Genomic DNA, 13298 nt, shown 5'->3' with positions numbered 1-13298 from the left:
CGTCGCCTCGGCGCCTTCCTCGCCCTCCGCCGGGGCCCCCGCGTCGGGCTCTACAGCGACCTTGCCCCCGACGCCCGCCTCCGACTCACCGGCGGGCTCGGCTGAGGGCTCTCCGCCGGCCTCTCCGGCGCCTGCGTCGCCCGGATCCGCGCAGGGATCTCCTGCGCCCTCGGCCGGCTCGGTCTCGGCGGGCTCTTCTTCACCCTCGCCCGCCGCACCGGCCCCGCCGCCCTTCCGCATGGTGACTCGTGCCCGGACCGGTGCGCTCCGCCCGAGCCAGTGGTACTCTGCCGACGAGTACCTGCTTGCGGCCTCGGTGCCGTCCACCTCAGCGCCTTCTCCTCTCCCATCGTCGGCTCGAGCGGCTCTTCGAGACCCTCATTGGCTCGCCGCGATGCAGGAGGAGTTCGACGCTCTTCAGCGTAACCGCACCTGGCAGCTGGTGCCTCGGCCGCCGCACGCTAACGTGATCAGCGGCAAATGGGTCTTTCGGCATAAGACCCGGCCTGACGAGACCCTTGAGCGCTACAAGGCTCGGTGGGTCGTTCGTGGTTTCCGTCAGCGCGCCGGTGTGGACTTCACCGACACCTTCGCCCCGGTTGTCAAACCGGGCACTATCCGCACTGTCCTCCAGCTGGCGGTCTCCCGCGCATGGCCCGTCCACCAGATGGACGTCTCCAACGCATTTCTTCATGGCCATCTCGCCGAGCAGGTCTACTGTCAGCAGCCCATCGGCTTCGTCGACGCCACTCAGCCGGATCATGTGTGCCTGCTCTCGCGCTCACTCTATGGGCTCAAGCAGGCTCCTCGTGCTTGGTACCAGCGGATCGCTGCCTTCCTTCAGCAGCTTGGCTTCGTGGCCACCCGCTCGGATGCCTCTCTGTTCGTCTACCAGCACGCCATTGGGACGGCTTACCTGCTGCTCTACGTCGACGACATCATCCTGACTGCTTCCACGACCGAGCTTCTCCGACAGCTCACGGCTCGCCTCGGCACCGAGTTCGCGATGAAGGACCTTGGTCCTTTACACTACTTCCTCGGGATCGAGGTAGTGCGTCGTGCGGACGGGTTCTTTCTTCATCAGCAGCAGTACGCCCAGGAGTTACTCGAGCGCGCCGGCATGCTTAACTGTAAGCCCGCACCTACGCCTATCGACACGAAGGCTAAGGTCTCCGCTCTTGAAGGCACCCCGGCGCAGGATGCCGCCTTTTACCGGTCCATTGTTGGGGCCCTGCAGTACTTGACGCTCACTCGTCCCGACCTACAGTACGCGGTTCAGCAGGTGTGCCTCCACATGCACGCTCCCCGTGACTCTCACTGGTCCTTGGTGAAGCGGATTCTCCGTTACATCCGCGGCACTATGGGTCTTGGTCTCACGTTGACGGCGTCCTCCTCCACGGATCTGGTGGCCTACTCCAATGCCGACTGGGCCGGCTGCCCCGACACTCGGCGCTCCACCTCTGGCTACTGCGTCTACCTCGGGCCCTCCCTCATCTCATGGTCGTCTAAACGACAACCCACGGTGTCCAGGTCGAGTGCCGAGGCTGAGTATCGCGCTGTGGCTAATGCTGTTGCAGAGTGCTCCTGGCTACGGCAGCTTCTTCAGGAGTTGCACCTTGGCGTGGCCAAGGCTACCGTTGTCTACTGCGACAACGTCTCTGCCGTCTATCTCTCCGCCAACCCCGTTCATCATCGTCGCACGAAACACATCGAGCTCGACATTCACTTCGTGCGTGAGCAGGTGGCTCTCGGACACATACGGGTCTTACATGTCCCCACCGCTCAGCAGTTCGCCGATGTCATGACCAAGGGGTTACCGACGACTACATTTGAGGAGTTTCGGTCCAGTCTATGCGTCACTAATGACGTATCGACTGCGGGGGGGTGTTGAATATCTTTTGTATAGGCAGTATATCGCATGTATATGTAGGATCATTTCCTACCTTGCCCCGCCTCCTAGTTACCATGTATAGTCGAGGCCGTGGGCTGCTCATTGTAAATATATACGTGCGTGTATGCACCCAAATCAATTGAGAGTTGCATTGCCAAACAATAATCTCCACCAGATTAGCACGTAGAGGGTTTGTCCTCTCGTGTAATGTAATACTCCTCCCAATTATAGTGATACGTCGCCGTGTGTTCCGTGATTTTCTCCCGCAAGGGTTTCCACGTAAAACTCCGTGTCTCTCGTGTCTCGTTTATTCTCGTTATTATCTAACAGAATTAACTAGACAGCATAAGTGACATGGAGAAGCCAGCACACAGAAATGAACATCTGCACTGCCTAAGTTAGTTTGTCGCTTATTATTAAGATTAATATTTTCAACTCTATCTAGCAACTGCTCATGGATATCAGAACAACTAAGAAATAGCACAATAATTAACAAATTAAATGAGTTGGTTGATGTTTGGTTAGGTGCTGACTGCAATACACCTTTCTCCACAATTATGATACACAACATTGTTCTACTGACTTCCATTCTCTGAACTCCTTAATTTTCACCATCGTAAGTTTGGATAAACTAAATTGTAGAAATCAACACTGAAAAAATTACTAAAACATCTGGTAACTGGCCAAAAAATTGGTGTAGAATTAAATTTTCCTAAATGTTCAGGAACCATTGACGTTAAACAGAACATGTGCAACTTCAAATCAAGCTACCGCAAGATTGGACAAACTTCAACTCTGCAAACATTTTAAGAACTCATAGGACAAACCAGATCTTATACTGGTGCAAACCTGATATACTGGTATGACAATTTCGCAGCAGCAACAAGAGCATCATCTGTATATTGCAGCTTATGGTGAAGCTCATATCTCTCACGAAGACCTCTCAAAATTTGTATGGTTTCATCAACAGTCGGTTCTGGAACCTTGACTGGCTGAAATCTTCTCTCCAGTGCCGGATCTTTCTCGATATGCTTTCTGTACTCGTCCAGCGTTGTGGCACCAATACACTGACGAAAGAAAACATCAAGTCATCAACCATATGGAAAACATAGATATGTGAAGTGTTGAACTGGTATGGGCCTTGGCCTGGCCCAATCTACTCTGGTCCAGAAGGCCTAAGCCCATGTAGGGGAAGGCTGACCTAGATAAGGAGGAGCCAGATGCTGTCTGGTATGGTGCGCGGCTACAGACACAAGTGAGGCACTTCTCGCGACTCAACATGGTATCAGACCTAGGCAGCGGGGCCTGATGGGAGTGCGGCGACGGCAGGGCTCATCTCGGCGAGGACTCCTCCCCATTATTCCCTCCTTTCTCCCTCTCAAGGCTGTGCGGCGGCTCGCCTCTCGCAGTTGGAGTGCGCCCGCGGCTGTGTGTGAGCGAGGGAGGCAAGGAGGCGGCGCGCTGAGCTGCATGGGTGAGCACGCGGGGGTGGCTTGTGTCGCGCTGCTGGAGCTGCTGCTGTTGTTGCTGTGTGGAGCTGCTGCTGTTGTTGCTGTGTGCAGCTGCTAGCCAGGGGGGAGGGGACCGTGCAGCTGGAGTGCTATGCTGCTTCGTGCTGTTGGAGGCTGTTTGCAGAGGAGAAGAACGTCGTGGAGGCTGCTTGTTCCTGCTGCTGTTTGCAGAGAAGGCTGTGACTGGGCTGCTCTGCTGCTGCTGCTGAGTGTTTGGTGTGGAGCACCCCATGGACATCACCATGGACTCTACATCAACACCCCAAGCGCGAAGTGAACCGATGACTAGAGCATGCGCACGTTGTTAGAATAAATCCGAGGTCACCGTCGATCTACCGAGGACCAAGCAATCACACAAGGCACGACACCGAGATTTGTTAACGAGGTTCACCATCATGGCTACATCCCCGGGGCATGACTACCGGCGCTCCTCCCCATGACACCGCTACAATACCGCACCCCGGCCACCCGGGCGCCAGAGAGGTCTAGGATACAAGTGTCCTACTTGGACACGACTCCATATCCTATCTACACACAGTCCAAAACCAAGTCCAACTGTAACCTACCTTGTACAATAATATTCGACACAATTTTAACAAACTCCACCTTGGAGAATATTCTCCACCACCTTGGGTTTATCCATGCGTCGAACCTCCATGTACATTGGACTTGAGTTACGCCATGAGCACCGCTGCTACTCCAAGACTCCACCTGACTCCACCTGCAACTGTAGTCCCTTCTCGTCTTCTTTACAGTCAACACTCGAGCAAAATCAAGTTCCTCTTTACTCTACTTTGTGCTCCCAACTTCCAGAGTATCCGCTCAACGCCATCACACACCGATCATTGTCTCCGTGAAAGTGAACAGCTCACATATTGGACGTCACATATAAGAGTTACCTGAACTCAACATCACCGGTCTTTCATGACCGTATGTCTGAAACTTGAAGGAATTTCACCGTCGCCCTGTATCACCCTGAGTCAAATTCACAGTTGTCTCACCCTTTTCCCGAATAGTCTTTGACATGTCCCACAGCTATAGTACTCCGCCTCCTTCTGTATTTGTCATCCGCACTTTGCCATGTGCACTGAACACCACAGAATATACGGCCATGTACTCTCTCAGCTTTTGACAATTTCAGACTCTCCGCCACTTTCTCATATTCTCCATGGTCAACTCATGTCCATCTTCCGGCACCGATAGACCCAGTCACCAACTTGAATCCGGTACTCGTCAACACTGCTTCAGCACCCCCTGCACACTTTGTCTGACCACCAGTGCCTTGGCCTGTCGCTGTGTCCCGTGCTTACCGCACGCCTCGCCGCTATCACCGCGTCGAGCCTCTGCTGTCCTGGTCAAGTCTCCCGGGTAGCTAGCCCCCACTGCCTCAACCCCCACTGCAGAGAACCATCGATCATCACCGACCGATGTCGAGTATCACGTCTCCATCAGACCACTGGTACCCAGTCTGAACCACGTGTCTCTCGCCTTGCCGCTGAAATAGGCTACGATTCTCCGGATCCTTACGTCGTAGCCCCTCCATCAGCTCAGAGTGAAGTCGTCCATCAGACTCCAGCTCCACCTTCAACATGACTGCATGGTGGTTGTACGAGCCACCCCCATGCCCTATCGACTTCAAGCTCTCATGTGTACACAACCTTGAATCAACCTTGCGCCATTGTCTTGTCGAAGCCGCACAAGCCCTCAGGCCTGCGCCACGTGTTTCCACGCCCCAGAAGTCGGTCACCATCAGCATCACGCTCCTATGTCGTCGTCGCCGAAATCACCGCCGTCTTCTGCTTTGACCAACATCCATGTCAGTCCATCAGACAATCCAGTCCGACCCAGCCGAAATTATCCGACTGCAACCATGCTCCACCCTGCGTCGTGTCCACCGGCACATCCGTGCATTGCTTGACGCCCTGTGTATGCATGACCCCTCGGAACGCGCTCCAAACTTCACAAGCCTTGTACGCACGCCGCCCTTGCCGCACATGCCCATCTTCCATGGACCTGCAACCGCGCCTTTATGTTTTGTACCGTGCACTTCTACCATCCCGTACATACATGTATGTGTACCAAGCAAATAGAGCCAATTGGAGAATCCCTGTAGTAGCCTTCCCATCCGCACAAGATCAATACGTTCATCCTTGCTCACGTGCAGCCCCAAAGCTTTCATCTCCGTCCCTGCCTTTTCTTTGCTTCTGATGGAAATATACACGCACAAATACCTGACGCCCCTTTTTTCTTCGAACAAATCTCTCTACGTACATGACCTCCACGTCCCATCACAGCTTCATCGCCCTGCTGCAACTCCAGCCGCGTGCACCAGCGTTGCTGCACGCCTCCTTGCACGATGCCCAGCCCATGTGGGCGCTCGCAGCTGTCCTGCGCTTCAGCAGCTATGCCACCGCCTGGTGAACCCTGCTGCCGCTTCTGGCCTGAAGCCACGCAGCCTGCTTCCCAACCAACTTAGCCCACTGCTGCCACGTGCTCCGGCCACTGCCTGGCCCGGGAACCTGCTGCATCGATGCCTCCGGCTGCTTGCTGCCTCACGATGGAACCAATCCCTACGCGGAACCACGTGCACTCTACCTTTACGCCTTCTGAATCGATCTCCTACAGGCTGCTGACTGACTCCTAACAACTCGTACACGTGCAGTGCACGATCGATCACGCCGCCTTCGTCTGTGTTGCTTCCTATCTCGCCGATATGCTTCCAAATCCCATCGATCCAATGAATTTCCGTCGACTTAATCTCCCGAGATTGCTCCCGAATTTCGATCGCTCGACACACCACGGATCAAACTGATTTTACTGCGACATCCCTGCTCATCACCTCTAGATCAATACATCACGGCCTCAAATCGAACCTTGCTCATGATACCAGTTGTTAGAATAAATCCGAGGTCACCGTCGATCTACCGAGGACCAAGCAATCACACAAGGCACGACACTGAGATTTGTTAACGAGGTTCACCATCATAGCTACATCCCGGGGCATGACTACGGGCGCTCCTCCCCATGACACCGCTACAATACCGCACCCCGGCCACCCGGGCGCCGGCACACGCGCCGGCTCCCCCTGCGTGCCTGTGCTATTATGTTGGCATAGGTTACATCGTGTGTTTACCCCCGCTATGTATGAGAGGTCTAGGATACAAGTGTCCTACTTGGACACGATTCCATATCCTATCTACACACAGTCCAAAACCAAGACCAACTGTAACCTACCTTGTACAATAATATTCGACACAATTTTAACACACGTGCTATTGAAAACAAGGTTAACTCACTCCTCTCGAAACTACCCTTCATTTCGTATGAGACATGGCTACTACCTCAAGCGGAGACCCTATGCATACTCAGGTACCAAGGAAGCAACCAAAGCCATTGCGGAAGAGGAGCACCGAGAAGAAGAGCATGAGAAGGATCCTTAAGAAGCCAGTACTACCAGGCACCACCCCGGTACTACCGGCCCCATGGTACTTCTAGGCCTACTACTAGCCTCGACGACCCCCGCGGTGCCAAGCTACTGTTTTGGGCCGGCACTTCACCGGCACCATCTCGGAACTACCGGCTCCGACACCAGAACTACAGGCCTGGACGGCACCAGTGCCCAGGCGCCGGTACTTCCGGCCCTACTCCGGTCATGCAAACTTCAGGCCACACAGAACTACCGACCATGACACCGGAACTACCGGCCACCAAACCGGTACTACTGGCCTGCCTGCGCACAGTGAGTTGGGCCACGGCCTATGTGCCCCTCTCTACCTCCCTAGACTATATATTCCATGCCTAGATTTCGAATTAGAGTTAGCAAAGTATATTAGACAAAACAAAGAGGGCCTTGCACATCTACCTCTCCAATTGGAGAAGAATCCCAAGGGATTATCAAGACCGCCCTTGTGGGGAAGATCCATCTTGGATTCAAGCCCCCATCTCCCTAGTGGATTGAGAAGAACCTACCCTTGTTACCTTCCCTTTGTTGTGATTGGATCTTGAAACTTGTGTGGTTTGCTTTGAGAGTCGATGTATGATTTGGATCTTGCCTTGGTGTTTATCCTTGTGTTCCTTAAGTTCTTCTCTTCCACCTCCAAATTGTGTAAGATTGGGCCACCTGGGGCTTCCCCTACATCAGTGTTGTTGTTGTTGATCCTCCCAAGTGATGATGGGTGAACCAAAAGGCCTTACTGAGATTCTCGAGCAGATCTCTCGGTTCCTCGCGGGCTCGAACTCTAGGGCCATCCTTACTTGACAGGAAGTGGCTCAGAAGATCGAGTTGTCGCCCACTGACATCAAGCTAGAGGGTGCTACCAACTGGTCTTCGGGAGGCAATGCTGGCTGTGGAGCAGAAAGACCTTGATGAATACTTGTTGGGCACTGTTGAAGAACCAGGAGACAAGACTAATGTGGAGGGAAAGAAGTGGAAGACCATCAACTCTTTGCTTATTGGGTGGTTGTTGAACTCAGTGGTGCCCCCATTGGACGCTATGTGGAGGGACTATCCACATCTGTTGAGATACGGAAGACTGTCCATCCAGTACTCTGGCAAGGGCAATGTCATGCTCATTGCTCAGGCTGAGGGGAAGATTAATCGGATGTGCCAAGGTGACATGTTAGAGATGGCATATGTGGCAGAGTTGCAGGCTTTGTAGGCAGACCAGGATAACTGTGATCCTCTGGAACTCTATGATGCGGCTTCAATCGAGTCAGGGCACAAGTGGATGGCACGCAGGCGTGTGCTGAAACTTTTGGATGGCCTCAAAGGTTGTTTGGCAGGAAAGCATACCTACTATACCAAACTCTCATGTGCCTATTATTCATGAGGCTATTGCAGCGATGACTCAAGAGGAGGTGCGGCTTTCTCTTGAACAAGCAGACGTGAAGGTTGTGCCTACTTCGATGTTTGTAGTCACTGAGCGCATGGAGTGGAGAGATCCCAGGGGCTGAGATACTTGAAGGGCACACCGAGTAAAGGGTTGTGGTTTGCGAAGAGTGAACATCTTGAGGTGGATGGCTATAGTGACTTTGATTGGGCTTAGTTTTCAAGATGATAGAAGATCAACTTCTGGCTACTGTGGGTTTGTGGGAGGAAACAGACTGTTGTGTCTAGATCAACAGCAGAAGCTGAGTATAGAGCCTTATCTCAAGGGTTGAGTGAGATGCTCTGGGTGAAGCACCTACTGGGCAAGTTGAAACTTCTAAGGACAGGACCATTGAGGGTGTGGTGTGACAATCAGTCAGCTATACGCATTGCTAATAACCCAGTTCAACATGATAGGACAAAACATGTGAAAACTGATCACTTCTTCATTAAGGAGAAACTTGATGTTGGAATCATCAGCCTTACTCATGTCAGCTCTGGGCAGCGGTTTGCAGATTGCTTGAAGGGATCGGGAACAAAGGACCGTAACTTGGCATGTGACAAGATGGGGATGATAGATATCTACCACCCATCTTGAGGGGGAGCGTTGAGCCGGTATGAGCCTTGGCCTGGCCCAGCTCCACTCTGGTCCATACGGCCCAAGCCCATGTGGGGGGGAGGCTGATAAGGAAGAGCCAGACGTTGTCTGGTCTGGTGCGCCGCTACACACACGAGAGAGGTACTTCTCGCGACTCAACATGAAGCGATTATATCTATCGTGGTTGACTGTCAACTTAAATACAAGTTGCATAAATATATCAAGTCACCTACTGGACACGGGTTTTGACGACATCTAATGCACAGAACCAAAAGAAGGGAGAGCAAGATAAACAGAAACGGCTTACAACTTTTTCTTGTCATTACCTGCAATTCACCTCTTGCAAGAGCAGGTTTCAAGATGTTGGCTGCATCGATTGCACCCTCAGCTGCACCAGCTCCAATCAAAGTGTGCACTTCATCAATGAAGAGAATGATATCATCACTTTGCTTAATTTCCTCCATAAGCTTCTTCAGCCTTTCTTCAAACTCTCCACGATACTTGGTGCCAGCAACAAGCAGCCCCATGTCAAGTGTAATAACCTAGGTAGTCAAAACAACACAAAATAATTAATATCTTGGAAGAGCACTAAAGATATACTACATGGAAACATATGTTTTTAATGCATCATCCACTAGCAATGTTGGCCTCGAGAATACCTGTCAGGTAAGGAGCATGATGCTTTTTGGGCAGAAAACTTAAATCCAACAACGGGCCAGCTTATGTAGACAGCAGAAGAAAAATACGCAACTAAGAGTTTTACACTAACCTTTTTTCCTTCAATTGTTTCTGGAACATCCCCGTTGGTAATACGCTGTGCAAGTCCCTCTGCAATAGCAGTCTTGCCAACACCTGGCTCTCCAATTAGGCAAGGGTTGTTCTTTGTTCGCCTGCCTAATATTTGGGTGACACGCTCAATTTGGTCCTGCCTGCCAACAACTGGATCTAGTTTACCCTGCAAAACATAACAGATTCACATCCAACGTAATGCAGCAAAGAAGCGCAGCAATGGGAAATGAAATTACCTCTTCAGCTAGTTTCGTCAAATTAGTACCATATTCTTCAAGTGTGGGCATTTTTTGACCACTGCTTCCACCACCAGCACCAGCACCAACAGCTTCTGTGCTTTCACCAACCATTCTTATGACCTGCATAGCAAGTCATTTATTATGTCTTATATAGTGCAACTTGAAAAATGTAAACTGGAAGGCAAAGGTAAGAATATTGTCTGTGTACGGAAACATGTGAACTGAAAGGCAAAGAAAGAGGATTGCCTGTGCGCGGATGTTGTTTGGATCAGCGCCGAGACTTTCTAGCACTCGGGCAGCCACACCTTCACCTTCACGAAGCAAGCCCAGCAGCAAGTGTTCGGATCCTATGTAATTATGACCTGACCATTGAAGTACCATGGGTAGGTTAACTATCAAATCTACACTGAGAACAGATACATAAGGGGCAAATTGTCAATATATGGGCATATGCATTCAGCCCATTACTTCCGTAGGCCCAAAAGCCCATTAAATACATGTACCCCCTTCCATCATGACCTTAAATTATACCAAGAGCAACTTTTTCGAGTACAAACTGTATAATTTTTGTGGCACATAATCTACATTCATTGGTCAAACTGATGGTCAAAAATTAACACTGACATACATGGGCGCCATGTAAATTAGGACAGAGGGAGCAGCATGACCTTAAATTGTCTGCATAAAGCATGAGAAATAATATAGCTAAAGTTGATGGGTCTTAAAATGTCAATACCAAGTTGACGAGCTTCTTCTAGCGACAGCTCCAACACACGCTTTGCACGGGGTGTGAAAGGAATCTCAACGGCCACAAAACCACTGCCTCGCCCAATGATCTTCTCAACTTCTACACGAGCATCCTTAAGATTGATGCCCATTGACTTAAGAACCTTAGCTGCAATACCTGTACCCTCACCAATAAGGCCAAGCAGGATCTGCTCTGTCCCAACAAAATTGTGGCCTAGACGTCTTGCTTCCTCTTGAGCAAGCATAATCACCTTGATTGCTTTCTCTGTGAAGCGCTCAAACATGGCACGGACAACCATTCTAGACCCCTTCCCTCTTGGACGTGCAAGCTGACTTGCCACAATAGAGCCGAAATCATGCCTGACAACAGATTTCGTATCAAGAAAGTTTGCCCTCCTCAGTCCTTGAAAACCTCCAAGGGTAATGGTTTGTGTCTCCATACTACGGAACGATGTCGCCCTGGCATGCCCACGGACCTGAGCGCAGCTGTTATATACAGTAGGAACAATTGCTGACTGGAACAGAGCCCCCTCCATGCCTGTATGTCTAAAGGAAACTTGAAGCTACCCTTCTACCAAGACCTGAAAATGTACTGCTGAAAATGGTGAGCATAGACAAAATGTCATGATGGTCATCGGTGCAGCTAAGACAGACACTTTATTTATTGGATAACAGCAAGTAAACGGCATCCCGCAAGGCAAGAAGGTCTGATACGTATCCCAAGCCACTCTGAAGCAAGCCGAAACTGAGGGGCTGTTTAGTTTCCAGCCACAAATTGCCACACTTTGCCACACCTCACCTCAGCAGCAGAATTGCATATATATAGAAGAAAAACACCGCAGTTTCTCCCACTGATATCAATGAAATTTAGTTTTATACAAGCACTAGGGATAATGATGCACTTCAAATCCACTGACAAAATTGTTCCCAAACCCTAATACCGAAGACTAGCACAGCACAGCCAAGGTGCCCAATAGCCAATCCAATCCCAACCACAAGGGCAATAGGCCGCCCTACCATTACAAGCATAAGCTGGCGAGCTAAATGGAGCTCCTAATAGTACAGAAATGGCGAAAATAGTTGGTGCAGAACCAAAATACCAGGAAGGAAATTCGAGGAAAAGATAGAAAGAAAAAGAATAACTCTTATGGGAAACATTGTCTGCGAATCGCCAGAGCACGCAAGGGACAAGATAGGGAGAATCAATGAGTTGAGCTATCTGATACCTTGCGTACGAGAAGGGGCAAACCATGGGAGAGAGGGGGGCGGCTTCGGGAGGAAGAAGAGAAAGGATATGAAGTTTATACACGGGGCGGGGACATGGATAAGAGGAGTCGGCTGCGTTACGTCACTCGCCGCTGGCATTCCCTTTCCTAATGCCCCGCGCGAAGCCGCGAACTCAGGCCAACTCCAGCGCACAACGGACAATCCGATTTGACCGAATTTCGTTCCTTTAGGACGGTAATGGGTTCGCCCGTATCCGCTTTTGTCCGTTGGGTTTTCGATGCGTTAACACGCGGGCGCATTCCAAATTATGTCCGGAGTGGACGTGATTAAAAAAAAGGATAAGTATATTTTTCGTCCATCAACTCTTTTGAAAGTATAGAGATGGTCCCTCAACTCTAAAACCAGCAAAACTCGGTTCCTAAACTTTTCAAACCGGATAACTTTAGTCCTTTGTACAGCTTGGAGTGGTTTTGTTGATGACGTGGCATGGTTTTTGACTGACTTGGGTGGTTTTGATTGATGAAGTGGAGCCTGCCGGTCGCCGGGCGCTCAAAGCCATGCTCGCTAGGGCCGTCTACTGCCCCTGGCTGAGTCCCCTTTGAGCACGCCGAGCAGCCATGCCCTGCTGGTCGAAGCTCCATTACTATCCCATGTGTACCCCCGTCCGTGCTCATGTGTACCCCTGTCCGTGCTTGTTGGTCGAGTTGCTTTCCGCCGTATGATGGTCGTCGTGTCTACTGAAGACAGAGCCACCACTTGCGGTGCCCGCTGCACATCACCGTGCCACTGGGCTATGCCATGCCCTGCCGCGCCGCCTCTTGTTGTCTGATACATGCGAGCAGCCGGCACACACCGCGCTCCTGCATGAGCTTCTTCTTTTTTTTCCTTTTCTTTGCAGGGTCCTGCATGAGCTTCTTAATGGCAAACGCCAGGCTAAGCGTGAGCATCACGCTGGGCGTGCACACACCGCACCCGAGCCAGGAGCCGTGGGCTAGGCTGTACTTCTTGAGAGCTTATTCAACGTTGACCACATAGGAGGGAAGCATGCAGGTCCTCCATGGCCAAGTCATGCTCCTCTGTAAGACAATAAGTTTTGGGGAACCAGCACAACCCTCTAGGGGTGGCTTATCTCATTATATATAATGGTTGTGTTACAATATGTACAATATACGTACATAGGTACAGAAGCTATACATAGTCTAACACCCTCCCTCAATCTTAGCCACTTTCTAAAGAACTGAGAAGGGTAAGATTGCGCCTACAAGCCTCAAACTGTGGCAGCGGTAAAGGCTTAGTGAAGATGTCTGCAAGTTGATCCTTAGATGAGATAAACTTGATCTGGAGTTGCTTCTGTGATACACGTTTCCGTACAAAGTGATAGTCAACTTCAATGTGTTTCATTCGGGCATGAAATACTGGATTTGCAGAA

The 13298-nt window shown here is 50.9% G+C and overlaps 1 protein-coding gene across 3 annotated transcripts in view; it reads right to left on the bottom strand.

The window, feature by feature from the left end:
* Positions 1–12077, bottom strand: part of LOC123137256 (chaperone protein ClpC1, chloroplastic) — a 25861-nt gene extending 13784 nt beyond the window's left edge. Inside the window, exons 1-7 of one of the 3 annotated variants that reach the window (XM_044556926.1) lie at positions 11869–12077; positions 10632–11223; positions 10142–10257; positions 9893–10015; positions 9637–9822; positions 9194–9409; positions 2741–2958 (exon numbers count right to left, since the gene is read on the bottom strand). In XM_044556926.1, coding sequence (XP_044412861.1) covers positions 2741–2958; positions 9194–9409; positions 9637–9822; positions 9893–10015; positions 10142–10257; positions 10632–11178 — 1406 coding nt within the window. In that variant the 5' untranslated portion in view covers positions 11179–11223; positions 11869–12077. Of the gene's footprint in view, positions 1–2740; positions 2959–9193; positions 9410–9636; positions 9823–9892; positions 10016–10141; positions 10258–10631; positions 11238–11868 lie in introns of those variants that run through there. The other 2 variants (XM_044556927.1, XM_044556928.1) reach the window with 2 other exon arrangements.
* Between the last annotated feature and the right edge of the window lie 1221 nt (positions 12078–13298).

The sequence above is a fragment of the Triticum aestivum genome, chromosome 6B (genome assembly GCF_018294505.1).
Source record: "Triticum aestivum cultivar Chinese Spring chromosome 6B, IWGSC CS RefSeq v2.1, whole genome shotgun sequence".
NCBI classification, from domain to species: Eukaryota; Viridiplantae; Streptophyta; class Magnoliopsida; order Poales; family Poaceae; genus Triticum; species Triticum aestivum.
This window is presented reverse-complemented; position numbering and strand designations above follow the sequence as displayed.